The sequence below is a fragment of the Haliotis rubra genome, unplaced genomic scaffold (assembly GCF_003918875.1).
Source record: "Haliotis rubra isolate DU_JTF1 unplaced genomic scaffold, ASM391887v1 Scf940, whole genome shotgun sequence".
Classification (NCBI taxonomy): domain Eukaryota; kingdom Metazoa; phylum Mollusca; class Gastropoda; order Lepetellida; family Haliotidae; genus Haliotis; species Haliotis rubra.
This window is the reverse complement of record NW_025767680.1, coordinates 200922-228687: the sequence shown is the minus strand read 5'-3', so window position 1 is coordinate 228687 and position 27766 is coordinate 200922. Positions and strand designations below refer to the sequence as shown.

Here is a 27766-nt window from a genome sequence, read left to right as displayed (position 1 = left end):
TGTCTCGTATTTACCCAAGTGTTGCTGTCTCCTATTGGCCCCAGTGTCACTGTTTCCTATTTGCCCCAATGTATCTGTGTCCTATTTACCCCAGTGTCGCTGTTTCCTATTTACCCCATTGTCGCTGTCTCCTATTTACCACAGTTATGCTGTCTCCTATTTGCCCCAGTGTCGCTGTCTCCTATTTACCCCACCGGCCTATCACAAACCAAAACATCATTAGAGAGAGATCACATTACAATTGCAAAATATTACATCAAAGAGTGAGTGAATGAAGAACACGTATAGACACAGTTTCTGACATATAGCAAATTGTGTTATAGGGAAATGTCCTGGTCCAATACGTGAATAAACGTACATAGATCGTAAAAGTTATAGTAAAACTGTAAAACTGTCGCTTCGTCACTAAACTACTAGATTACTGAAACACCCAAAACAAGATTTCTTTTAGGGTATATCTGCGCGTAACGTGGCTTGTTTACGATGTCCATATCATAACTTGCAATACAGGAACAAGCTATATTGAGATTGTCTTGCGTATGCAGTGGTTCATGATAGCAAATTTATTATCACACAGATAACCCTCATTGGGACTCTCAATTGGTATTGTTCTTTCAAGAAATCTGCATGATCGATATGCATTGTGTAAAATGTTTCTTCACATGGAGAAGAAATTGATCCCTAAACTTATTCAATATTCAATACAGCAACAGTTCACACGCTTAAGATCAATGCACATTAACATATGGTCAAGTGGAAATGCATGTGCTGCGCCTGTGTTGATGACGTCACAATGTATGTGATGGTCTCATGAATATTCATTATGTGGAATGCTATATATGAGATTGCAACGGTACATATTGGACGTGGGCAGCAACACAGTGACGAGTGAAATATAAGGTGAGATTTATTTTGTTAAATTCAAGTTGGAAAATTTGTTCATTGCATTAGGCATTGTTATTGAACGCTTGTGAACATTTTTATGGAGATTAGAACCGTGTCCTTGTGGCAACGAGTGAACACTCCCTCCTAAACATTTATACATGTGAGCTATTTTACTATCGGGTTCCATGTAACAAAATATACCTTACAGTCTTTGACATTGGAGAAAATGCTACATATACATGTCACATGTCAACTCCGGAACATTTTCTCTCAATGAGTCTATTCCTTTTTGTTTCATTTTCAGATCGACCTTCAATTACTGAGTCGTCAATTGCCTATCCTTGTTCCCGTATTGGTAAGTTTTTCTGCAAATATTGAGAACGTAATGTTGACTTTAGTCACAGTGTCACGAAGCCAGCAAATGGGAGAGTGATACTGAAGACATTTATGGGACATTACCCATGTCGATCCAGCATCATTCGGTGGCAAAATATTTAATAATATAACTTCAAAGAATTTCGATGTCATTGACTAATGACGATTTACATAAGAAATTATACATTCCTATAATTATCTGTCATCTACTTCCACGGATCTTCCATGGAACTATCCGCTCTCCAGTCATCTCCCATGTACGTGCCACACATGAGCACTTGTGTTTTACGTGTCTCTGTAAAAAAATCCCAGGTAACGTGTCCAGGTTTATATGTTATAATTATTCAATCCTAAGATTGGGCAATTTAAAGGACGTACATGCATTCAGCTGGTCAACCAGCCACTAAAAAATGTTTGACATGTGGCAAACTTATGTCGTCGCATGATGCTCATGCTCAGTGCTGAAAGCGGCTTGAGTAGCCATGTTTGTTTGGTTTTATCTCGACGCTATATCTGTCACGCCGGGTCTCTAGGAGCCCTTGAGAAACAGGGCATGGTAGCGAAAAGAGAGAGGAAATTGGCTGTAACACATCCTCGATTCACCGCAAAATTTGCAATCGGCTGACATTCTGACGGACTCGGGGAACATGGCGTCCACTCTGTATGTCTTAATGAAACTACACCCGCCCCACGATCCCAGATACAACGTCACAGAAGCCCTTCAGTTGCCTTGAAACCCTTTGGAGAGCTCATCCAATATTTATCCGAGTGACTGACAGCCATCGCTGAGAGGGAAGAGTCGCCATCTTCAAGTAGGCTAAGTCGTGGCCAGTGCCAATCAGCAACTGTCACCATGACGGAGGAAGACCCGGGCACACTAGACTTCAACTCAGCAGTCACCTTGGTCCAGTGACCAGTCTCCAAATCACCACGATGTAGATGCCGCTTAACGGGCTTCTTGTCCATTGACAGCTATCAACCTTGATCAACCATCGTCAGCACAAGTCATTGCTCACGATTTTCTTTCCTTCCAACCTGAATTTGTCCAAGTCCCCATTGTGTTTTTTCGGTTGACAACAACAGCCGTACAGACCACACCAGCTATAAGGATAGCAGATGATACACTGACCGAGGTGCAGTGCAATCCATCACATCAACTCGTTCATCTTAGAAATATTACCATGGACTGCATGGATCGCAGCAGTCACGTAGACTGCACAGACCACTCGGTCCTTTTAGATAGAAGGAATTCAACCAGGCCTACCACTTGAACAATCTGAACTTATTCATGTACACCTTCCCCGATAAAGTTGCAACCAAGCAAGTTCTTTTTCCTCAAATGTCCGATCACGAGGAATATGCAGGAGATATTGCAATGGCATTAAGCTCTAAGCTCTTCAAGGACTTGAATCAAGGAGGAATTTACCATTGAAATCTCCCTCACTGGACAGAGATTTCAAGGGATGTGCTGTGCCCTCTGGAGCACTGCTCAAGGAGAAAACAATTAGAGAGTTCGACGAGTCCGTCCGTTGAATCAACAACCTTCAATGCCTTAATTACTGACATATTTCTCACGTGAGAAAGATGCTACCCTGTAAGATGGAGGAGGAGGCAGCTTCGGGATCCCTAGTTTCAGCAGCGATGACACTGACACACTAGCTGTTAAACAGAATGATCATCGATCTGAAGATCCTTATCTGGGAATACCCGAGATGACCACACAAGTTCTGATCATCGATCTATATCGGCATCTCTTCACAGATGCTTCTCTCACAGGATGGGGACCTCAACTAGAAGATAAGAAGACAAGGGCTGGGAACTCCACACTTCCAGTTGCCACGGACAACAGCATGATAACTGTATATGTCGACAGACTTAGAAGAACACACTCATGGACCTTACAACCTTACGAGGACACATCCCAGGGAACATCAACAACAAGAGGACGCTTCATCCGGATGTTTTCACGCAGGCAGCAGTCGAATTGGAACAACCTCACATAGATCTGATCCTGACATCACTCAACAATCATTTGCCGACTTATATCAGTCTAGTCCTAGACCTTCATGCCTATGCATTGAACTCCATTTTGTCATCTTGAGAAGGAAAGATTGCCTCTACCCTTCCTCCTATTCATCCCACAAGTCCTAGCTAAGATCATCACATGACAATGTTTCTGTTGGCACCAGGATGGCCAACATGATCAAGGTTCCAAGATTTCTATTGATCTCTCTTCTGATAGACATACATTCACCCTAAGACGGCCTTCCAATGGGCCTATTATAATACCTATGAGTGTAAGCGATTTACACTTGGGACGGATCCGTTTCTTACCACCATGTTACATTCTTTTGAAAAACAAAAAAAATATGAACTGGGATTTGTCTGTGGTTTTGTGGGCTTATTAAGCCATTTTGTTTAGACCATAGATAATAAAAACTCTATCTCATCTTGCATGGAATACTGCATTCCTTATGGCACTGGCCTCAACCTTAAGGATTTCAGAACCGCATTACCTGCATGTAAGATGGCTTGATGTTTCTTGAAACTTCCATCCAGAATCATGATCAGAGCATTACAGGAATTTGGTGTCCGAAACTTTAACCGGAAGTGACGTCAGTTACGTGTTGCTGGAGGTGGTGTGGCTGCTTGTTTGTTTGTGCCACATTGGTCGATCATTGGAAAACAGGAAGAGACTGCAGTACATTGATTGTTTAAAAAAAAACTAGTTTCAGTTATACTTCAAGCAAAATCCTTTGCCTCTTCACCTTATCATCGAACCACTAGTTTAAATGCTCATTGCATGGGCTCAAATTGATCACGTTTTCAGTCTTGGTCACGTGTTTCCACGACAGACAGCCTCCATTCGGGAAGCTATGAGGATGCTACCCTGCCTTTTTTGGGGGACTTGAAAACTACCACGTCCAAAGAGCACCGTTAACATACCCATCTTTTTCGCAACCCTATTTACATTCCCAAGTAATAGCTGATTACTGTCTACTGTCCACACACGGGATCAGTTGACTCTGAGCTGTCATTTTACGCCGATGGAAATATAAACTCTCTGCCTCACGTATGTGTATACCCATTCGAAAAAAAAACAGTCCTGGCCTCACTGGGTCATGATTCAACAAAACAGAAACAATATACCATGCAAAGATTGTACCAACGCTACCAACTGCATCATTACATCCGGCAATGCCCAAGGAAAACACACTTCCCACGGCTGAGAGGGTGGCTCTCTGAAGACGCAATCAGTTGGTGCAATGGTTTGTCATTGTCGCTAGCAATCGGCCAGAAGAGTGAGTCCCTTTGACGACTAAGCAGTCCTGACTGTTGAGGGACCAATATTGCTATTACCCACCTGCCATTCGATGAACGTCTGCGTTACCTGATGCAAGACAGTGGCGTGGTACCTTGGCTGGTGTTTTGACTCGCAGTTTGCTGAACTGACAGTCCTAAATGCAGCAGCAACAACCCTCTCATTGTGAACCACCACGTCAGAGAAAGGAAGCACTAGGCGCAAGTCAACACCCAGGCTGAAAAGACTCACCTAAATCTTAGCAACTGTTGCAGCCCTGAGATATATGGTTTTGAGAAGCCATGTAAAGAAGAAGAAAAAGTCCCTCCCTCGACATTACCTTTACAAGAGACATCCAGCAACTTCCTTGTAAGTTCCACTGTAGTAGCCGTGGCAACAACACCACCAGGTCTCAGTATTTCACAAAGACGCTCTCTGCCGTGCAGTTGATCAGCAAATCCAGGCTATTCTGAAACAGGGCCGTCTGAACTTAGAAAGTGGATTGCCCACCCGGGCCTCTGTGGTGGATGCTTTGATGTCTGGCCTGTTGGGTGAAAGATCATAAATAGAGGGAGCATCATTTGATTCGTTTTATCCCCACCACCATGAAGCATGAACTAAAAAATGGTGAATGGGTAGGGCAAATGGCATTTGCTCAAGTCCAAACTGTTGGAAGAGAAACGGCTCCACACACTTTACGATATAGATACCATAATCCGAGAAGAAAGATAATCAGTATAACACCCTGTTACAGCAGAACTTGGCGTTTCAAGACAAAGCAGCACAACGAACCAAAGCACGACCCCATGAAGGGAGATGAAAATATTGACCAATCAGGAATTAGTTGAAAAGTTACCAAAAGATACCTCCTAGGAGATATGAAGTGATTTCCTTTATATGATGTGAAGCTGAATCATCAGCAAGAGGTAGAAGCATGATGTCTGTAATATCCAGATGTATGTAACTCTTAAGTACTCTGTTGGTACATTGGCTGCATGAAACAAAGATGTTTAGAACATACTGATTATAGAAGGAATAATATCTACAGTTACATAGTTTGCATGGGATTTAGACCAGAGTTAATTCAGATCCATTCTGAATGTTTTACTGTGAGACAAGTAAATGTTTTCCACATATATTAATTCATTCACCTGACGAAGGGACAAGGAAAAGCCAAGATATGTTGTGTATACAGAGGAAAGAAGTTGACATCCATTCTATTTACTAAATATTCTGTATGCTCTTTTGGGTCTGCCTGATCACCAGATTTGCATGATGAAATATTCATTCCAATATTCCAAGACTCCGAAAAAATGACAGTGTCAAGGTAACATACTACAAGCAAATCACTTTAGAATTTATAAAAACAACGTGGTAATCCTAAAGCCTTTCCATTTTTATGGCTTAAGAAAACTCTCTGTCTGGAACTTCTCCGATAAAAGATCACCAGTGAAAGACAATTCATTACCATGGTCACAGGTATGAGAATCTATGAAGTCCTTTACAAAACAAACTTTGACTCAGCAACAGCACCTACATTGAACAGGTTTCGGAAATACATGGGTATCAAGTGTTATTGTATTCAGTAGAGACCCACGATGTAAAGGCTGTTTCAAGCTATTCCAGAACCTTCCTAATCCCCATATAATGAAACTTCCATAATATCTCCACTCAGTTTAATGTCACAGGCATGTTTCTTCTACACACAGTTCCTCTGAGATGACAGGACATTTTTTTATATTGATAACTTAATGGGATATGGAGTGAATCAGAACTCGGAAGAACTGTCATCAAATAGTCTATTATACTACAACCTGTGAGACGAAAGGAAAGTTGGTATATGTGATTTTGTCCTCCAATTTACAAACTATACACTGAGCAGTTTGCACAAATCAGGAAGATCCAGACCAACAACGTACATTACACATATGGACTGGCTTGACTCCGATTGAACATACATGGGAGATCCTTGGGTCACTGGTTGATGACCGCACTATTCAGTCCCAGGCTCTGGGTCGACTTGATCTGGTCTTTGTTCGAAGGGCAACATATTCTCCAGCAGCAGGAACGTCTCATTTTATCAATGCCATACTCAGTTGTTCTGACGAGTCTGTTTATCAGTTCTTCATACCATCGAGAAATTCCAAATACATTTGTTTGTGCTGCTTTTGAAAGTAGACAAAGGTTTCAGATCTAGAATAGAACAGACTAGAATACAATTGTATCATCTCAAAAGTTTGTTTTGTACCACAGGCTAGGCAACACATGCATTAGATGGTACAATACTCATTGTAAATACGCACTGCCACTAATTGCACAACACCTTCAAAATAATATTTGTGTCTTTGTACCGAGCAGAGGACAATTGTTATCTTCTAATGATTTTAAAAGAAAACAAAAACTATAAAGATAATAAGTTGGACCTGTCCTTTACCAACCAATACTACAAGGATCTGTTAGTCTTTATAAAAAGGTTGCTTAATACGTCTGCCAGAAGGGAGGAGATTGTTCTCGTTGATGAGGCAATGAGCAATCTCTCTCAGTTCTCTGTGCACTCTTTGTTACTCTTTCCTCATACCATACAATTAGATGCTTAAATTTAACACTGAATGTTTTGCTAGTTGAAAGGGAAGCCCTGCTGTGTTTGTTTTTGCTTACCATAGACAAACCTGCTCACCAAACATAACAAGATAAAGTTAAAACACTTTGAATAATTCAGTCGTAGAATTAAGATAAAATGTGAATATTGACATTGAACGAAAGAAATGTGCATACAGATGAGTCTTTTGAAACTGAAAGTTTGAATTAAAGGAATTATTGCATTGGATTTAGAGTTTCAAGATGTGTAAGTTTATTATCTCAGCCAAAGGGAGAAAACCCCTAGGAGAAACAGGAAACATTGTGATATGGGTGATGTGGTGAAAAATTATAGCGACTATTTTTGATTAATTGATACCCTTGAACACGCGTTTTATTCAAAGTATTCTGTTATATATACATTCTTAGTGGACATTCCCATCTATAAATTCGTCTCTTGATAGAAAATTATTCACTATCGATCCATTTACTTGCACAGGTACGCAGCTTCATTACTTTATGAATGAAACATATTAAATATTTTAACCTTCCTATCAAAAATGTGTTTCTTATTATTGATTCTCTCTCCCACAAAAAAGCCGTTTCTGGCCTATGTGTTAGTGATGTAAATATTCAAACCTTCCATAACGCAACAACATGTTTCAAAAGACATATTTCAGGCATGTAAATACCCGTGAAGGTCCGGGTTAGAATAATGATCTTCAGTAACCCATGCTTTTCATAAGAAGCGACAAACGGGATCGGGTGGTCAGGCATGCTGACTTGGTTGACACATGTCATAGCTTTCCAATTGTGCAGATCGATGGTCATGCAGCTAATCACTTGATTGTCTGGTCCAGACATGATTATTTACAGACTGCCGCCATATACCTGGAATATTACTGAGTGCTCCGTAAAACTAACTCACTCACTCATTCACGCATGTATACGTCAGGAATTCCACTGGTCGATAAAGACGATAAAGATAATTATCATATGACTGAGCATAGTAAGACACGAGGGTGTGACTTTGCAGTGGAGAAAATCACTTATGGTCTTGTTTATCTAATGAAAACAGTCAATGCCAGAGAAGGGAGGGATAGAAAATGTTTATTGAAGTCTCACTTTCTGTATATCATCATATAATGCAAACATTTTGGTGAAGTTTATAAGTACAGATACCACCCGTTACGTTCTGTGAGACTACTAAAACTAATAAGAATATTATAAACATACAGTATTTACAAACAGACGAACGTTTACATTTTAAGTTAACCAAACAAGTACAGTACAGGTATACACACATACATGCAACAAACATATATACAAACACATATACACACACGCATACATACATATATACATACATACATACATACATACATACATACATACATACATACATACATACATACATACATACATACATACATACATACATACATACATACATACATACATACATACATACATACATACATACATACATACATACATACATACATACATACATACATACATACATACATACATACATACATACATACATACATACATACATACATACATACATACATACATACATACATACATACATACATACATACATACATACATACATACATACATACATACATACATACATACATACATACATACATACATACATACATACATGCATACATACATACTTACACACGCACACACATACATACATACATACATACATACATAAACACATACATACATACATGCATACATGCATACATACATACTTACACACGCACACACATACATACATACATACATACATAAATACATTCATACATACATACATACATACATACATGCATAAGTAAATACATACATACATGCATACATGCATACATACATACTTACACACGCACACACATACATACATACATACATACATAAATACATACATACAACACACATACATACATACATACACGTATGCAAGCACACATACTATACGTGCACGCACACACATGTACCTACCTACCAACACACATATACACATACAAACGCACGCACATATACACATACACACAATCCTATTGTGGTAAGGCTCGTAGACTTGCCTCGTGCATGTCATCGTATCCCAACTACGACTATCGATGCTCATGATTTCAGTCACTTGATTGTCTGGTCCAGATGCAAGTATGTATAGTCGGTCTTTGTTCCACTGGAATATTGCATCGTTTAAAAATCGCTCAAATTGACAATCTATTTGACGGCCGTAACACCATAGAGGCTAATATTTGTCGAAAAGTACTGGTAGTTGTTTGCATGTATTTCCAAGGTCTAATATATTCAATAATCAATAGCGAATGTCAACACTTACAAACCAGATGTGTTTCATGGTACACAGTGGACCCATCAAATAACACAAACCATGAATAGTGATTGCAACAACATCAATTCATCACTCATTAGAATTATAAATCTATTCATGAATCAGTTATTTGAGCTTTTCCTCTTCGTGGTCGTGTAATAATGAATAACTCTCTTATTCAAAACTCCACTGTATCGGTCAATGTGAAAACAGCACATTTCATGCCTTCACAGGGAAATATCCAGCTTCAGAATCCTATTCAATTTTTCTGGAAAAAAACTATTTCAAATCGACTTTAATAAGGGTTGCTATACAGTATACAGTGTTTAAATGACAGAAAAATGACATGAGATTACAGTGGGCTGCATAATCGCATTCTGGGTTCAGTGGGTTCCACATCTACGTGGGCATTTACACAGAAAAAACATTAATGTCATACTAATGCTAGGATCACTTCAACAACACACACTGAGCTATCGCTGATAATACTGGGACTGTTCTGTCAGTACACGAGATCATATCACGGTTCGCTAATTCCAGAACACAGTCCCTTCAATATATGTCATCTATTGCTAGGTGATTCGGAATCACAAAGTGATTGAATTAATAACAGTATTTGACTGATCCTGTCTGATTAGGAGCGAATATCAAAGACTATTTTCTTAGCACAATTTACTTATTTGATCACGCTTCCGATTTCTGACCCAACCAATACATCATAAGGTGGAAGAAAGGAACTTAACCAAATGTGGCACTGGTACAGTAACTTCCACTGGACATGCCAGTTGGGATCATTAGTAGTCAGCAATTAGACTTTTCGGCTCCGACAATCTGCAAAACCTTATTGAAAATGATTAAGAGTAAGTGCTATTTGTTTCAAATATATTTAGGTATTGTGTGTTGATTTGGGGAATTGAGTAATTACGTCCATACGACGACAATGGATACGTAATTCTGACTGTCCACCGATCATACTCGTTAAAGGTGAATTATCAGAGAAATGATGTGAGTGAATAAAAGAATCAGTGGTGGTAACAGGAATTAGCGAAACTTGTGAAGGTGAATCATGAATCCAACACTGTTATATTACGTAGGGTGTTGAGGATGTATCAGGGTATGGAGCTGATGAAAATACTCAGGATAAACATACAGAAAATGGAGATTCTGGCCTGCGGAATCGGCGATCATGTAACAAACGGAATGTGTACATGAACGAAACTATCGTTAACTTTGCAATAAGGGAAATACTGTTTTATCCACAAATACAAGTAGCCGATTGTGCAGAAAATGCTTGGGTCCACGTGATCCAGGTGTTGATACTTCCACATTTGATCAGAACAGTTTTCTGCAGTTTTCTGTAAACACCAATTACTACATTTTTGTTTAGATATGGATGAAGAATACAGAGTGACTGGATGACAAATGGAATACCTTTCCCATAGTTGACCTTATAATGATGTTGAGCAATATTACAGCAGTGTCAGAGTAGTTTCTACACTTTACATCTTTCGAAGCGCGTTCATGATGCTCTTTCGATGAATATTTCAAAGAGAGTCATATAAGTCTTGCTGAAAGGTGGTTGGCGATTGCTACAACCCTTTATGCCTAAGAAATTGTTTCAAAAGCTTTGTGGTAGATCATGCACAATCATTTCCATTGTTGTTTTCGTTTTCATCCTGAACAATTAACTTTCCTCTGCGTGTGTTTGTGATATCCTCGACCTGTATTACAGGATATGCTCACCACGGAAACACATTGTGTCGCCATATTAGATATTGATAATGCTAAAAGACTGCATCCTAAAAACCACATGCTTGTAGTACAGCCGTATCAGTACAGGAAAATTGTTTCAGTAGATATTCCTTATGATGATGCATTTATCGCTGCATATACTGGTAGTTGATTTTAATACACTGCGCTGTGATTATCTGTTCATCCTTGTGATCAGGTTAAGAGTGGTGTGAACTGAAGCGTACAGCTTCTTAATGGCATCAGTATTTGTTCATTCTAAACAGTACATGAAAGAAATTTACGACCTCGTTACGTTTGTGCGTACTCTACAAAACCACAAGACAACTTTGTGGAGACTGTTGTATGAAAATGTAAATCGTGATAGGGATATGATTGATGAATTTCCACATCCGGCTTCGACTGAGATGTTTATTCCCATTCCCGTTGGATACATTTCAATAACAAAGAACTCTTTCTGACATGACCGACATATATTGTACATATTTACAATAACACGGTAATATCGATTCATGTAACTAAGGGGGGCGGGGTTTTGTAATAATGTTAATGCAGATACTGCGGTCTCGTGGAAATGGTTTCAGATTAATGAAAAACTGTGAGTACACAAGTAACTCGGGTCAACAGGAGTATCACACTGCATGGTGTGAGCAGCGAGGTTTGGATTGATACTGATGGTATTCCCAGTTAGATGTAAACATATGTGAGGAAAATGTTCTGCTCTACGGATTTCGCTTGGTCCATTCATTGAGCTGACACCCAGTGATCTACATGATTAACTTAATATTCTCAATAAGTGTCAGCAAGTAAAGACAGACACCATGAAACGTCTGTAAGCCAAATACGCAGATATAAAGGGTCACAACAAACCTGAAATACATTGTAAATATTCTTTTGTAGAATGCCTGGATCGTCCTACAGAAAAAAAACCTACAGAGAATCCTTGGATAAAAGAATAACTCGATTTTTAAATCCATTGATTACCCCTTTAGTTTTGAAAGATGAAGTAAAAATGTACGTGCCCTATAACCTTATCGTGCAATTAGGGACTGTGGGGTAGCCTAGTGGTTAAAGTTTTGGCTCGTCACGCCGGAGACCCGGGTTCGAATCCCCACATGGGTACAATGTGTGAAGCCCATTTCTGGTGTTCCCCGCCGTGATGTTGCTGGAATATTGCTAAAATCGGAGTAAAACCAAACTCAGTCAGTATCGTTCAGTTGTTGTCCTGTTATGTCAACCTTCAATAATGTTCACTATCTAAAGGAACTGCCAGCATACAAACGTTGAACATAATTATATACTGGTTCGTTGTACTAAGATGACAAAGTCACGGGTAGATTGTTCTCCTAAAACATGGTGTAACATTGGACAATTGAAACCTTCATAAACATTTCAGAAGTATTGTAGTGTCCGTCAGTCGTAGATATATTTACTGATGGCTGGTTCTGCCTGAAACATAGATCTATCATTAAAGCTTCAACTAGATCTCGAGCACTGGACTTGGACTCGCGTCCATTATGACAAACTCGAATACTCAGTAAGGAAACAGCACTCTGCTTGTTGAGTCCAGTGAAGCAAACGACACGCAAGTTTGCCTTTAAAGCGTTACCTTCTTACCGTAACCTATCTACTCTAACGTAAGGCGCAGTTCAGAAAGATAAATAAAAGTTAAATGTCACAAAACGCATTGTCACAAAAACATGAATGTCGTCGAGTGGGGTTTTGCGAACACCTGGTATCAACACTATTTCATAGTGATTCATAAACAAGTGTTCCTCATTACCAAATAGTATGACACACAACTCTTTGAACAGCTGAGATGTGACACAAACTCACTGGTAATTCCTAAGTGAAGCAAATTGATTAATACTTGATTTCCTGACCCATGTTGATGTCTCTTGGATCAGTACAGTACACAACCCTGTGCACTTAAAAGAACTCACGAATCCGTTGGTAAATGACCAGATGGTGGCCAAATGAATACGTGCAAAAACACCTTGCGGGTACAGCAACGTGCAGTAAAACCTGGACAAAGTACTCTGACTATGTGTCCCAGTCCACCCAACTGTGAATGGGTACTTCGTAATGATTTAAAAGATATATTTGCTTGGTACTATGGTCCCCAGGGAGTTGAGATTGAAAATACGATGTGCCGTTGAGATTGTCATCCAGTGATCTAGGGAAAAAACAAAGCGCTTTGAGCATGTATGTAGATAAAATGGACTATAGCGCTTTATAAATATCCATATAATTAAATAAAATATAAATCCATACATGAGTGTTTGTATACCTGCAGGTAGAATGTTTAAACTCAGCCGTCACCCAATTGTCCCAGTGTAGCCTTCGGTTAGTTGCCCCAGTGTAGCCGTATATTATTTAGCATGAATTTTCATCATTATGTAATTAACTCTTCAAACTCACTTATACAGTACTCTCCCTAGTGTACTGTGATGTGACTTGCATTGTGACGTCATAACTCAGTTATGATGTCATAGTGACGACGTCATAGTCCTAACTGTCAGTTCACCTGATGAAGGGACCTGGAATGGTCTCGAAACGTAGTGAGAGAAATTAAACAGAAGTTTAATCCATAAAAATATCTTGGACGTCTCCTATTTATCCCAATGACTTATCCCAAACCAAAACATTATAACGGAGATAATAATACCATTGCAAAACTCGTGGTTGATGAGTAACATTATATCAAAGAGTGGATTAAAAACACCTATCGACAGTTTCTGACATATAGCAAATTGTTTTTAGGAACATTTCTTGGACCAATACGTAAAAAAAATGTGTACACAGATATCGTTAAGGTTATAGTAAGACTGTCGCTTCGTCATTAAACTACAAGATTATTGAAACACCCAAAACAATTGTGCGAGTATTATACTGTGCGAACCACAGTAAACGTGGCTCGTTTACAATGTCCATATCAGATTTTGCAATACAAGGACAAGATATTGACATTGTCCTGTGTATGCAGTGGTTCATTTCAGCAAATTTATAATCACACAGATAACCCACATTGAGACTCTCAGTTGGTATTGTTCTTTCTCGAAATCTGCATGAGCGATTCATGTTGTGATATGAATTGTGTAAAATGTTTCTTCACATGGAGAAGAAATTCATCTCTAAACGTATCCAATATTCAATACAGCAACAGTTCACTCGCTTCAGATCAATGTACATTAACATATGGTCAGGTGGAAATGCATGTGCTGCGCCTGTGTTGATGACGTCACAATATATGTGATGGTCTCATGAATATTATTATATCAAATGCAATATAGGAGATTACAACAGTACATATTGAACGTGGGCAACGACGCAGTGACGAGTGAAATATAAGGTGAGATTTGTTTTGTTAAATTCAAGTGGGAGAATTTGTTGATTGCATTAGGCACTGTTATTAAACGCTTGTGAACATTCTTCTGGAGAATGGACCCGTGGCCTTGTGGTAATGAGTGAACACTCCCTCTTAAACATTTACACACGTGAGCTATTTTACTATCGGTTTCCATGTAACAAAATATACCTTACAGTCTTTGACATTTGAGAAAATGCTACATACATGTATATACTGAGTCAAAAAAGAAACTTCACATTCTTCATGGCACTATAAAAGAACCAGAGATGGTAAGATGGTTAGATTATTGGTTATTATTTCATTGCTGAGATCTGTGTGATGTACTCGATACACTGACAGTGCCATAATCAGTTCCATTAGGCTACACCGCTGTTCCAAAACATTGGTATACAGAATGTCAAGTCACAAGAATAAAAATGCGAAATTTCTCAGTTCAATATCGTGCATGACCGCCTCGCGCATTCGCCACTGCCAAACACCGTCTCCTCATCGACTGCCTGATACTTGTGAACACGTGGTTGGGGATTCTGCGCCATTGCTCTTGCAAGGCAGCGCCAAGTTCCTGCAAATTCGGAGGTTGGTTCCTAAGACCACGAAGCCTTCTCCCAAGTGCATCCCAAACGTGCACTATTGGATTAAGGTCAGGGGACCTCGATGGCCAGTCCATGACGTTGATTCCAGCGTTTTGAAGGAAATTTCGTGTCAACATCACGGTATGCGTCCGAGCATTATCATGCTCGAACTGTAGACCTGGGCCATGAGCCGCCATGAAAGGAACAAGTTCAGGGGTGAGCACCTGGTCGGGGTAAGCAGCAGCTGTGAGGTTTCCACGGATGACCAGAAGTCGGGAACGGTTGTTCCCACAGAAAGCACCCAACACCATGCAACTTCTGCCCCCGAATCTCTCGACTTTCTGTACACAACATTGGGCCGAACGACGTCGTCATCAGACTCTATGCCTGCCGTCTACGAATCTGAGGATAAACCTGGATTCATCGCTAAAGACGACAGATATGGATCCCATTTCGGATACATAGATGTATCATCAGTGAACAATTAGATTGGATCATCAGCTTGGACGATAGAGATTGTTCTGACCACAGAGCAGCTGCCAGTATGGGAAGCACACATAGTTTGGAGCGTAGCCTGTTTGATAACATTACCGTGTCTTCAGGCATTGCTGATCCTAGTAAGTGAGAGGAGCTGTAGCTGGCGTCATTAGGCCTACCACTTGAACCATCTGAACTCAACTTATCCATGTACACCTTCCCCTGATAAAGATGCTACCAAGCAGGTTCTTCTTCCTCAGAGGGGGCGGTGGGGTAGCCTAGTGGTTAAAGCGTTGGCTCGTCACGCCGAAGGCCCGGGTTCGATTCCCCACATGGGCACAATGTGTTAAGCCCATTTCTGGTGTCCCCCGCCGTGATATTGCTGGAATATTGCTAAAAGCGGCGTAAAACTAAACTCAGTCAGTCAGGCAGTCTTCTTCCTCAGATATCCGATCACGAGGAATTTTCAGGAGATGTTTCAATGCCATTATGCCCCATTATTTAAGGCCTGACAAGAACGTAAACTACCACAGTCTTTGTTTCGAACCAACATCTTCAAGGACTTGAATCAGGTAGAAATATAACATTGAAATCTCCCTCACTCTGCAAAGATTTCAAGGTATGTGCTGTACCTCTTGAGCACTATGGTAATGGATGTTGCTATTGGGAGTGCTCAAATATGTGCAGGATCGACCATTCAGAGGCCATCTACGGATCAGATTCATTCAAAATTGGATTATTCAAAACCGATGGAAACGGATCTAGTGTTCAAGGAACCCACTTGGTGGAGGACCCCGACAATATCATACATGCAATCCCGATCAGGATGTGGTCACCAGATCTGCATCTCTTCACAGGTGCTTCTCTCACAGGATGGGGACCTCAACGACAAGATAAGAAGACAAGAGCTGGGAGCTCCACTCTTCCAGTTGCCACGGACAACAGCATGATAACTGTCTATGTCGACAGACTTAGAAGAAAACACTTATGGACCTTACAACCTTACGAGGACACATCCCAGGGAAGACCAACAACAAGTTGAGGCTTGATCCGGATGTTTTCACGCAGACAGCAGTCGAATGGGAACAACCTCACGTAGATCTGATCCTGACATTACCCAACAATCATTTGCCGACTTATATCAGTCTAGTCCTAGACCTTCATGCCTATGCAGTGGATGCCATTTTGTCATCTTGAGAAGGAAAGATTGCCTCTGCCCTTCCTCCTACTCATCCCACAAGTCCTAGCTAAGATCAGGAACCATCACATGACAATGTTTCTGTTGGCACCAGGATGGCCAAAACGATCAAGGTTCCCAGATCTCTATTGATCTCTTTTCTGATAGACATACCATCATCCTAAGACAAGCTGCCAATGCGTCTATTATCATACCTATGAGTGTGGATTTTTCCTTAAATGATTTACGCTTGGGAAGGATCCATTTCTTACCACCATGCTGCGTTGTTTTGAACAAAAAAAATATGAACTGGGATTTGTCTGTGCTTTTGTCGACTTTATTAAACCCTCTTTTTAAACCCATGATAATAAAAGCTCTATCTCATCTTACTTGGAACCAAATTGATCACGTCTTCAGTCTTGGCCACGTGTTTCCACGACAGACAGCCTTCATTCGGGAAGTTATGAGGATGCCACCCTGCATTCTTATTTTGGGATTTGAAACCGACCACGTCCAAAGAGCATCGATAACATACCTATCTTGTTTCGCAACCCTATTTATATTCTCAAGCAACAACTGATAAATAGAGACTGCTGTCCACCGAGGGCTCAGTTGACTCGGAGCTGTCATGGGATGTAGACGGAAATAGGACAAGCCCAACCATTGACTCTCTGCCACACGTATGTTTAAATCCATTCGAAAAGCATGACTGACCACCCTCGTTCATGCTTCAACCAAACAGCATCAATATACCATACAAAGACTGTACCAACGCCAACAAATGCATCATTGCATTCTGAAAACCTGAAGCAAAAACGCAGTGAAAGTACTTCTTTCGGCTGAGAGGGTGGCTTATAAAGGGCGCAATCAGTTGTTGCAATGGTGTGTCCTTGTCGCTAGCAATCGGCAAGCAGAGTGTGTTCTTTTGATGAGTAAGCCGTCCTGGCTGTTGAGGCGCCAAGATTGGTAATACCCGCCTGCCAGTAGATGAACGTCTGTGTTACCTGATGCAATATAGTGGGGATGGTACATTGACTGGTGTTTTGTCTCGCAGTTTTAAACTGACAGTCCTTACTGCAGCAGCATCCCCTTCATTGTCACCCACCACGCCACAGAAAGGAAGCACATGGCGCAAGTCAACACCACAAATCAACATCCAAGCTGGGTGAGTGAGTCAGTTTACTTTTACGCCGCACTCAGCAATATTCTAGCTATGTGGCGGAGGTCTATAAATAATCGATTCTGGACCAGACAATCCTGTGATCCACAGCATGAGCACTGATCTGCGCAATTGGGAACCGATGTCATGTGTCAACAAAGTCACCGAGCCTGACCACCTGATCCCGTTAGTCGCCTCTTACGACAAGCATAGTCGCCTTTTTGTGGCAAGCATGGGTTGCTGACGACCTATCCTACCCCGGATCTTCACGGGTAACATCCAAGCTGAAAACACCCACCCAAATCTCAAGAAACGGTGCAGTCCAGTCATGTAAAGAAGAAGAAAACCTCTGTCGATCGACATTACCTTAAATATTAAATGGAGACACCCAACAACTTCCTTGTAAGTTCCATTGTAGCAGTCGCAGCTACAACACCATCAGGTATGAAATACTGTAAGGGGCATTCTCGCGATCTCGACCTTTGGAAACAAGCTAAAAATGCTAAAAGTGCGAGTATGCGAGATCGTGTATGTGCGGCTGCTTGGACTAGCCCAGACTTAAGCTGGTTTTATAGTGCTAGCCCACTGAGATACCATGCAGCAGTGAAGCATGAATACCCCACTCAGACACATTATACTGACTCCGAGCCGACCAGTCCTTGTTGTACCCATAAATGCCGCGCGCCAGGCAGAGACCAACAAGTACCATATTTGAACGTCTTTTTTGGTATTACGCTTTAGGGGATCGAACCCGCGGCCTTCTGCTCTCCGGGTGGATGTTCTAACCACTACACCACGGAGGCGGTCACATGATAGATGAGATATATCATTCTTACATGATACAGAAAATAGTTACCAAACAAGAACTACTAGCCAGTAAATTGACTACACATATAGAAAGCAAACCATAAGCCCTTATCATTAAATTGTATACCGTGTATTGATTTATATTTCGTTTATCATGGGCATATTTTTACCTATTTTGTGTAATGATTAATAGTAGGATTTAATTTACTATGTATGTAGCAATAACAATGTATAATAACTAACCTTTGATTCTGACCAAGCTATAACTTCTATCCAGTACTCATGCAATGAAAGTGTAATACAATTAGTTAGTAAGATGGCGGCTGGCATGCATATTTGAAATAGGACCAATTGACTAAGAAGCTAATGAAACTAAGATGACAAAAACAACAACATAAAACTAGACTAACACAAATACCCTTAAAAATTAAGCAAGCCCTGTGACACAGAACTGTACATAAAACACAAACACAAGAGGCAGCTGAGCTGACAAATAATTGCAACTTAAATACATAAAGAAGTCGTCGTCTGCGAGACCACTATATCCTGATATTAGATAATGATTATTAGTTATTCATTTGCGTACACAATACACAACCACTTAATTTATCCCTGTTACATTCCTACTTTCCTTACTTGTTGAAATACTCCACAAACGTAGCCCTACCGAACATACACGATGCATGTGAATCGAATCCTTCCAAAGTAATAGTACACAGGTGCCTTAAAACGTTCGATTAGAAAAACATAAAATGAACATTAATATTCTTCCCGCCTCCCATTTTTTGCAAGAAATTAATCAAATGCTGTATATCAATTTATTGGGGCCTAACCTTCACAAGCTCGGCATGCTAAAACTGGAAATAACCCCCCATTCACAGCCCGGGGTACGTGCATTGATCTGAATAAGTGAGTGAGTTTGGCTTAACACGACTTTGAACAGTATTTATCTTTCAGTTATATCACGGCGTGTAAGCTCGATATAGAATGAAACCCACCAACAAAGGTTTATAGCACGCTCACGGGACGCAACTCCATTGCAACGCCTCAGACGACTGAGCTACCCGTGATCCCGGTTCAAGATGACTGTATAGGTAATTAGCAGAAAAACGCGAGATCGCGAGATTGCGAGATCGCGACATTTGTCAAGTGTCGCAATCTCGTGTTCTCGCATTCTCGAAAATCGTTACATAGAACTGTATGGGTAATTGGCACAAAAGCGCGAGAACGTGAGATTTGTCACAATCTCGCGATCTCGTGTTTTTGTGCCAATTGCAATGCAGTTCTATGTAACGATTTTTAAAGGGACACTGATCCAGAGCAATTAATGTTTTCGCCAACAGTCTAATTACAAAACCTAGCTGCAAGCTGGTCAGTACCTGCTCCCTCTACCGTAACATACACGGGGACTGGGCTACTGTCCACCTTGGCAGAATTTCTTCAACCTAAACAGTGGGACATTAGGAGGGGCGGATGCAAATCAGATGCCGTTATTTGTACATATCACCCGGTAGTTCTTATAAAGTATCCCAGCAGTGTAGGCTTTTCGGATTTTCTAATGCCTGGATTTAATCATGTCATGTAAAAATATGATGTCTATTTCGTATGATATTAAAAAACACACATTTGATTTATTTGAACCCATAAACTAAACAACACCACTTTGCCATTGCTAGAAAAATCTGAAAATTTACTTAGCTAAATAGGTATATACAGATTTTAACTTAAGTACACAGCAAATGCTTACATGTATATCTTGTGCAACAATGAAGTTCCCTTTGTATCCTCACAACACTATCGGCCTTAAGTTTAATGCAGCGACTACTACTCCCTTGCTGTAACCAGTGTTGGTGGGTGGATCTAGCGCTATATACATTATCAGTATTATGTTATCAGCTCCTTAAACATCTACCTGAATCATGTTTAGAAACATTATGAAATATCTTTGACAGTATATGGTACCCGGAAACCAACAACCTCATCACTGACATTCAATGTGGTTTCCGGAAAAATCGTAGTACCATCGATCATTTGGTATGATTGGAGTCTTTCATCAAACATTCCATGCTAAATTAACAACATTCTGTGTCGATTTTTTTCTATCTTGAAAAGGCATATGAAACGACATGGAAATATGGCATTTTGAAAGATCTCCATGATTTTGGTTTGAAGGGTCGTTTACCCCTTTTTATATCAGAGCTTTTTGAAGACAGACAATTTCAAGTCCGAGTGGGGACTACCCTGTCTGATCATTACAGTCAGGATCAGGATGTCCCACAAGGCAGTATTTTGTCTGTCACATTGTTTAGTGTTAAGATCAACAGTTTATCAAAGGTTTTACATGATTCAATTGATGGATCTCGTTTTGTGGATGATTTTAATATTTCTTGTCGTGGGAAAAATATGCATACTATTGAACAGCCACTGTAGTTGTGTTTAAATATAATAAATAGGCATTGGCTTCTATTATTAATATCATAGGATATTTCTATTTATATAGTGCACATATCCACGCAACTAGTGCTTGCTCAAGGCACTGGTATATTTTCCCCTCGATCATTGGATGTCAATCTCAACGGCATATCGTATTATCCATCTGAACCTCCTTGGGAGTTCATTGTGATTTTCTCATCCTAACGAGGTACCCATTCACTGCTGGGTTGACTGGAACACATAGTCGCAGTACTTTGTGCAAGTTCACTGCACGTTGATGTACCCGCGACTAAGTGTTTGCACGTATTCATGTGGCCACCATCTGGTCATATACCAACGGATTCGTGGGTTCTTTTAAGTGCACATGGTTGTGTACTGTACACTAGAGGTTGTGACGACACAGAAAGAGTCTGCACACAAAGTTGACTGCAACGTTTTTACACCCGGTCACAGATGGGCTCGATCCCGACACCTCAACCTCGCTGGATCACTAGCCGGCGCTTTAACCAGCTCGCCCACCGCGCGAGTGATTGTATATTGTGTACATAAATGAATAACAAATCATCATTATCTTATATCAGGATATTATGTATTTAAGTTGCAATTAGTTGTCAGTTCAGCTGCCTCTTGTCTTTGTGTTTCAGTGAGTGAGTGAGTGAGTGAGTTTAGTTTTACGCCGCACTCAGCAATATTCCATCTATATGGCGGCGGCCTGTAAATAATCGAGTCTGGACCAGACAATCCAGTGATCAACATCATGAGCATCGATCTGCGCGATTGGGATGCGATGGCATGTGTCTTTCAAGTCAGCGAGCCTGACTACTGGTACAGATCCCGTTACTCGCCTCTTACGACAAGCATGGGTTACTGAAGATACATTCTAACCCGGACCTTCACGGGTCTCTTTGTGTTTCATTTACAGTTCTGTGTCACAGTTTGGTCAGAATCAAAGGTTAGTTATTATACATTTTAATTCTCACATAAAATAAATAAAGTAAATTAAACCCTAACATTAATCATTACACAAAATAGGCATAAATATGCCTTTGATAAACAAAATAAAAGTCAATACTTTTTAACTTGTATGGATGTGCTTATGGTTTATTTTCTATATGTCTAGTCAATATGCTGGTATTAGTTTTTGTTTGGTAACTATTTTCTGTATCATGTAAGATTGATATCTCTAATCTTTCATGTATATTGTGTTTGGTACCTATATGGGATTATTGCATGTGTTGACTGTCCGGCTGCTGGATGTGCAGACATACTCTCGTGTCACCCACAGAATAGGTTTCTTTGAACAGTATCTATTGTCTGTTTCATTATTATACCATGTATTATTATAAGTCTTTATGTCAACACTCAATTTGTATATCTCTATAAACATGTGATCACATTCCTGCATAAAATCGTATCTTTCACAATTTAGATGCCAGCTTGAAAGAGAATAGTTACATGTTATCTGTCATATAATATTTTGTAACACGTTCCATTAGAAACATAATTGCTTAGGGTAATAAGCTATTCAAGTTTACTTTATTTTATGCTGAAAAAAAAAATCAGTCAAGAATGTATAGTTCTCTTTCTCAACTTCTCAGCTTGTGCCTATCGTTGATTGAAACAATTAAGCATACATTTAGCAGCTAAGCTATATAATAATATCCCATTGTTTGGGGGAAAAGGTGAAAATCTTTGAAAAGAAAAACAAACATGAAATATTGCTTGATATGTAACAGATAACTTTATATGAGTTACTTTATGAATGCAACACAGATGCTTGAAAATAACAAGGCCATGAAAACGGAGCAATGGTTTCTATTTTCACTGATTCAGCGTTATTCTAATTCAGCAGACAAATTCTTATTACGTTCTATTCAAGAAATCATTTCTTGAGTTATTTCATTGAGAGGATTATCCTTATTTATAAGCGCTTAGTGAGTGAGTGGGTTAATATTTAACGTCACATCAGCAATGTCTCAGCCATACCGTGACGAAAACAATTTTATAAAAGCTTAATTTTCTTGAGTCCTCTGTTGGTTATTTATTATTTTAAGCTTAAATCCCTCAGATTGAGCATTATCTAGGCAGGCTACAATGAAGCACACATTTATTCTTCGCATATGAATAGAAGCACGTCACGTGTTCAATATTCTTCCTGGAACTACTTCTGTAAACCAATTTGTAGATAATCCATCGTCTTCATTTCAGTAGATATATTCACTGAAGCCTGTGACTGCAAGGTAAATCATTGGCCCCCGTCCAAGGATCCAAGCCAATCATCTTACCGTGTTATTCGATAATAAACAGGAACATTCAGACACAACCAGGAGACGAGTGAAGGATGCTGCTGTCTATTCCAGACCTGGTGTTCACCTTCAGTTGTATATTGGTGCGAGGTATGTAGAACAAACTTGTCAGATCTGGCTGACATTCTGTCCCCATTAATCAAATTTTAACTCTGACTCCTCTGTTTCAATGTAAACTCACTGTTTTATAAAAACATGTGTGTATGGGTTTGTGTAGGTATGTGTTTGAGTTTGTGTGCGTTTGTGTGTGTATGAGTGTGTGTATGTATGCGTGTGAGAATGAGTTTGTGTGCATGTGTGTAGGAGTGTTTAGGTATGTGTGTGAGAATGAGTTTGTTTGTCTGTGTGTGTATGTGTGTAGGTATAAGTGTATACACATATGTATTATTATTTAAGAAACTATCCAGTTAAGTTAGTTGGGAAAAACACGTTTCTAATGGACTATTTAGTCTCGCGTAATGCACCCTTTTAAAATAGCGTTAATGTGACGAAATTATTGGAAATAAAGCCGCATCACACGTAGGGATATAGGATTTCCCACATGGCGGCTTCTTTAGACAGAAATAGCTGTTTTCATTTAGGATATTTTAGATCAAAACTGATATTGGGAAAAAACCAATATCCAACTCATGACTCGGAATGACTGGTTATCTTTCCCGCGTTATATTAATTATGTAATTTTCTCGCGACGGCTCAAGAATTACGTAATTAATATAACCCATTCCCCTGCACTCGTTAGTTATTGTCTAAATCAGTTGTGGGTAAGTTACATAGGGATTATATATGACGATAAAGGACAACACACTTATGTATGTGCACTGCGGGAGATTGTCTACTTCAAAAGTACAAAATACCAGATGTTAGAATGTAAGTCCGATTAAAGGTTCAGAATGAACAAACGGGTTTCTGTTCATGTCACTGAACATTTACTATTTACGAATATGTCAATATTTTATTGCACTTAATCACTAATGACCTCTGGCTGCAAGTGTCCTAGTAGTGAGTAGCCATGTTCTTGTGACCAGGGTGCCGTTGTACAAAACAACCTTAGCGTTAAGACTACCTTAGGTTTATATTAAGGTATGGGAGTTACGGGCACCTTAGCGCTAAGATCGCTTTGTACAATGGCACCCTGTTGACCTTGAAGTTACGGGTATATTGCCAGTGCAGAGCCTTTTGTTCTGTAGGTAATTACAATCGCCATCACCTATCCGTCTTATGAATAGTGTTTTATAAGAATTAGAACCCCTTCTGAAAAGAACTAATGACCGTCTATGTGCCCCTTTTCCAGCCTGTTGTATGTGCTTATGTACACGTAAATGTATATTCAACGACGAATATTCCAGTGCGGTTCCCATAACATGTATGCCTCTCAACTGCCTTTTTAACAATGTTCAAGTTATGAAGTATTATACATTGCCTTCATCAAATCCGATATGACGCTCAGCCTTAATATCTTACATAAAGCTTGACAAAGCAAGATTTCTTTCCATAAGAGACAGCAGTGTCAATCCATACCTATTGTCTCAGTCACATACGTCAGTGACGGAAGCTCTGTTTTACTAGGTGTTTAAGTCACCAGTGTTGGTTATTACTGCTTGTTCCTATTTTACAGCTACTAATAAAGAGCGTGTGTTGTTACTTTTGTTTCCCAATACGTACAAATTATAACAATTGCATTCCTGCAGATGGGCTTCATGTCAAGGCAGCAAATATCATGCTGGGTAAACCAACGCGCCTGAGTTCTACTTACTCTGCACCCTACCAATCCGGCTATGCCAATGATGGAAACAGGACCGGGGAATCAGCGATTAGTCCGTACCAACTACACCCATACTGGCAGGGAGATCTACAAGGGTTCTACACCGTACACAACATCACGGTCACAATTTATTCTATATGTCAGTAACCTTTACATTTTTCAAAACCCAAACAAACTATTCTTTAATTCTATCGCAGATGTCGAATGCATGAAGAAACATCTGCTAAGTAATGTCTTATCAAACCCATCGTACCAAACAATCCGTTATATTTATGTAGAACGCAATGATCTTTCACGCTATGTGGCTATGTGTTAAACAGCACGTCGTAAACAAATAGTACCGTTCAACTGATTCATTAACCATGTATATAGTTTTACTGCACACAAGTAATATTCCCTCAACTTTCCAACAGTACGTTGCAGATATGCATACATTGGTGTGTCGTCAGTAGACGTTGATTGCCCGAATGACGACGTGACCTTGTGTGGTCAGTGGCCGGCAGATGCAGTAGGTAGAATAACCTTGACCTTCAACTGTTCCCATGAGCAGCCTGTGAGATTCGTGAGGGTGTGGAAAAACATCACAGACTACCTGAGTATACAGGAAGTGGAGGTGGAGGGGCACTCCCAGAAGTAAAAATGGTAAGTATTTGTGAACATTCCTCGATCTACAGTTCAACCTCCTGACCTCACGCTCATTAAAATCTATATACATTTGATAGAAACTGATATTTGCTACTCACGTACTCACAACCTATCAAGCGAAGGCCAACGACTTTTTTGTGCTATTCTTTCCCCTATATGTGAGAATCAATGTTACCGTGCTTCATAACACCAACCACTTCTGCTGTTAATCTCCTTCATTGAGTCACTTCTAGGATATTTCTGTTTTCTGTATTTTAGCTGCTATGTACGACAAGAGTCTGAACCAGAAGCTGTCTACACCTGTGACCACAGTGAATGCCAGATCAGCCACTGACTGTGGTATCATGTGTCTCAAGACCCAACCTTGCCTCGGTTTCAGCTACAATCCCTCTGGCGATCCACCCTGTCTCTTGTCACCATCTACAGCAATGACAACAGCCACCAGCTGGGTTAGCTACGCCATATCTACTTGCTATCTGACAGATCAGTTCAACTAATGGGGGGTTATTTACGTGAGTCACAGTGCCAGTATCTAGGAGTCTATCACAATACATCAATACATTCTGGTAGAACTGTAGGAAAGATCTGTATGTCAAACCCGAAACTAGAAAAAGCGATTCACAAATAGACGTAATGCCATGTAATTTATGATTTCAGAATGCACAGACTTTACTATCCTACAAATTAATCTTGTAAACGACTTTGTATCGGAGGAAAGCATTCATTCAATCATACTCTCAGACAAAGTGCCATAAGAAGTAAAACAGATGCGTAATGTTTGCGAAAAATCAAGTCAACGTCTTCTCGTCTAATGATACTTCAATTTCACATCCTTTTTACCAATGACAAGTGATATTTCTTCGTCAGAGAGGATTTCGACCAGAATTAGTTGTTTGTGGCTATTATGCAAACATTTGGAACAATACAGCTGAAAGTGTTACAGTAATATCCTACTCTTACATTCTATAACCCTGCAGTATGGGACTGCACGCATCCTTGTAAAGTAAACTAGCTGACTGAGTGAATTTCGTGAATTTTACATGATGTTTCTTCACGTCATAATATCTTGTTTTGTTTCTTATGGATTTCATGGTGATATTTTAAAACATTGTAATATATCATGTCCTCCCTATAACGACAACTTGGTTTTTGAGCATACATTTAATTGTTGGCTATAAGTTCTTTCAGAAACATTGTTTTTCATGTATTTGACCTTTTGATTAATAGTAATTGAGCCATCCTGCCTTTCTTCATATAGTGCTGTAACTACAGGAGGTTCTGTAGACACGTTATCTTGATGTGTCTGAAGAATCAAAACGTTTAAATATGTAATCTTAATTACGAAGATCGGCAGATCATGGCACCGATTCTGCTTTGTCTCCATGGTGGGGATAGAGGTGGGGAGGGGAGAGAGTGGAGGTGGAAATGGGGGGAGCGGGATGGGGATAGAGGTGGGAGAGGGTGAGAGTGAAGGTGGGAAATGGGGGAGCGGGATGGGGATAGGAGGTGGGGGAGGGTTGAGAGTGGGAGGTGGAAATGGGGGAGCGGGATGGGATAGAGGTGGGGAGGAGGAGTGAGGTGAAGTGGAAATGGGGGCCGGGATGGGGGGATAGAGGAGGGAGGGGGTGAGAGTGGAGGTGGAAATGGGGGAACCGGGATGGGGATAGAGGTGGGGAGGGTTGAGAGTGGAGGTGGAAAGGGGAACCGGGATGGGGATAGAGGTGGGGAGGGGTGAGAGGAGTTGGAAATGAGGGAGTGGGATGGGGATAGACTTGGGGAGGGTGAGAGTGGAGGTGAAATGGGGGAGCAGGGATG

General features: G+C 40.2%; 1 protein-coding gene across 3 annotated transcripts; it reads left to right on the top strand.

Annotated features, from left to right (window-relative positions):
* The first annotated feature begins 845 nt into the window (after positions 1-845).
* On the top strand, positions 846-27376 carry LOC124264765. 3 transcript variants are annotated; one of them, XR_006895236.1, is made up of 6 exons: positions 846-900; positions 1190-1240; positions 23450-23634; positions 25233-25445; positions 25720-25948; positions 26210-27376. XR_006895236.1 is itself a non-coding variant. In XM_046699545.1 (4 exons), exons 2-4 carry the CDS (start codon positions 23580-23582, stop codon positions 25941-25943), a joined length of 492 nt encoding a protein of 163 aa, XP_046555501.1. In that variant the 5' UTR covers positions 14548-14595; positions 23447-23579. The 3 variants fall into 3 exon arrangements, 1 of the variants encoding a protein (XP_046555501.1); XR_006895235.1 differs by having other exon boundaries at positions 847-900; positions 23447-23634; XM_046699545.1 differs by lacking the exons at positions 846-900; positions 1190-1240; positions 26210-27376 and adding an exon at positions 14548-14595 and having other exon boundaries at positions 23447-23634; positions 25720-25943.
* The last annotated feature ends 390 nt before the right edge of the window (positions 27377-27766 follow it).

Coding starts and splice junctions, on each gene's coding strand:
- LOC124264765 (XM_046699545.1), top strand. CDS start 23,580: ATGCTGCTGTCTATTCCAGACCTGGTGTTCACCTTCAGTTGTATATTG. Junction 23,635..25,232: donor CAGTTGTATATTGGTGCGAG/GTATGTAGAACA, acceptor GCATTCCTGCAG/ATGGGCTTCATGTCAAGGCA. Junction 25,446..25,719: donor GGTCACAATTTATTCTATAT/GTCAGTAACCTT, acceptor ACTTTCCAACAG/TACGTTGCAGATATGCATAC.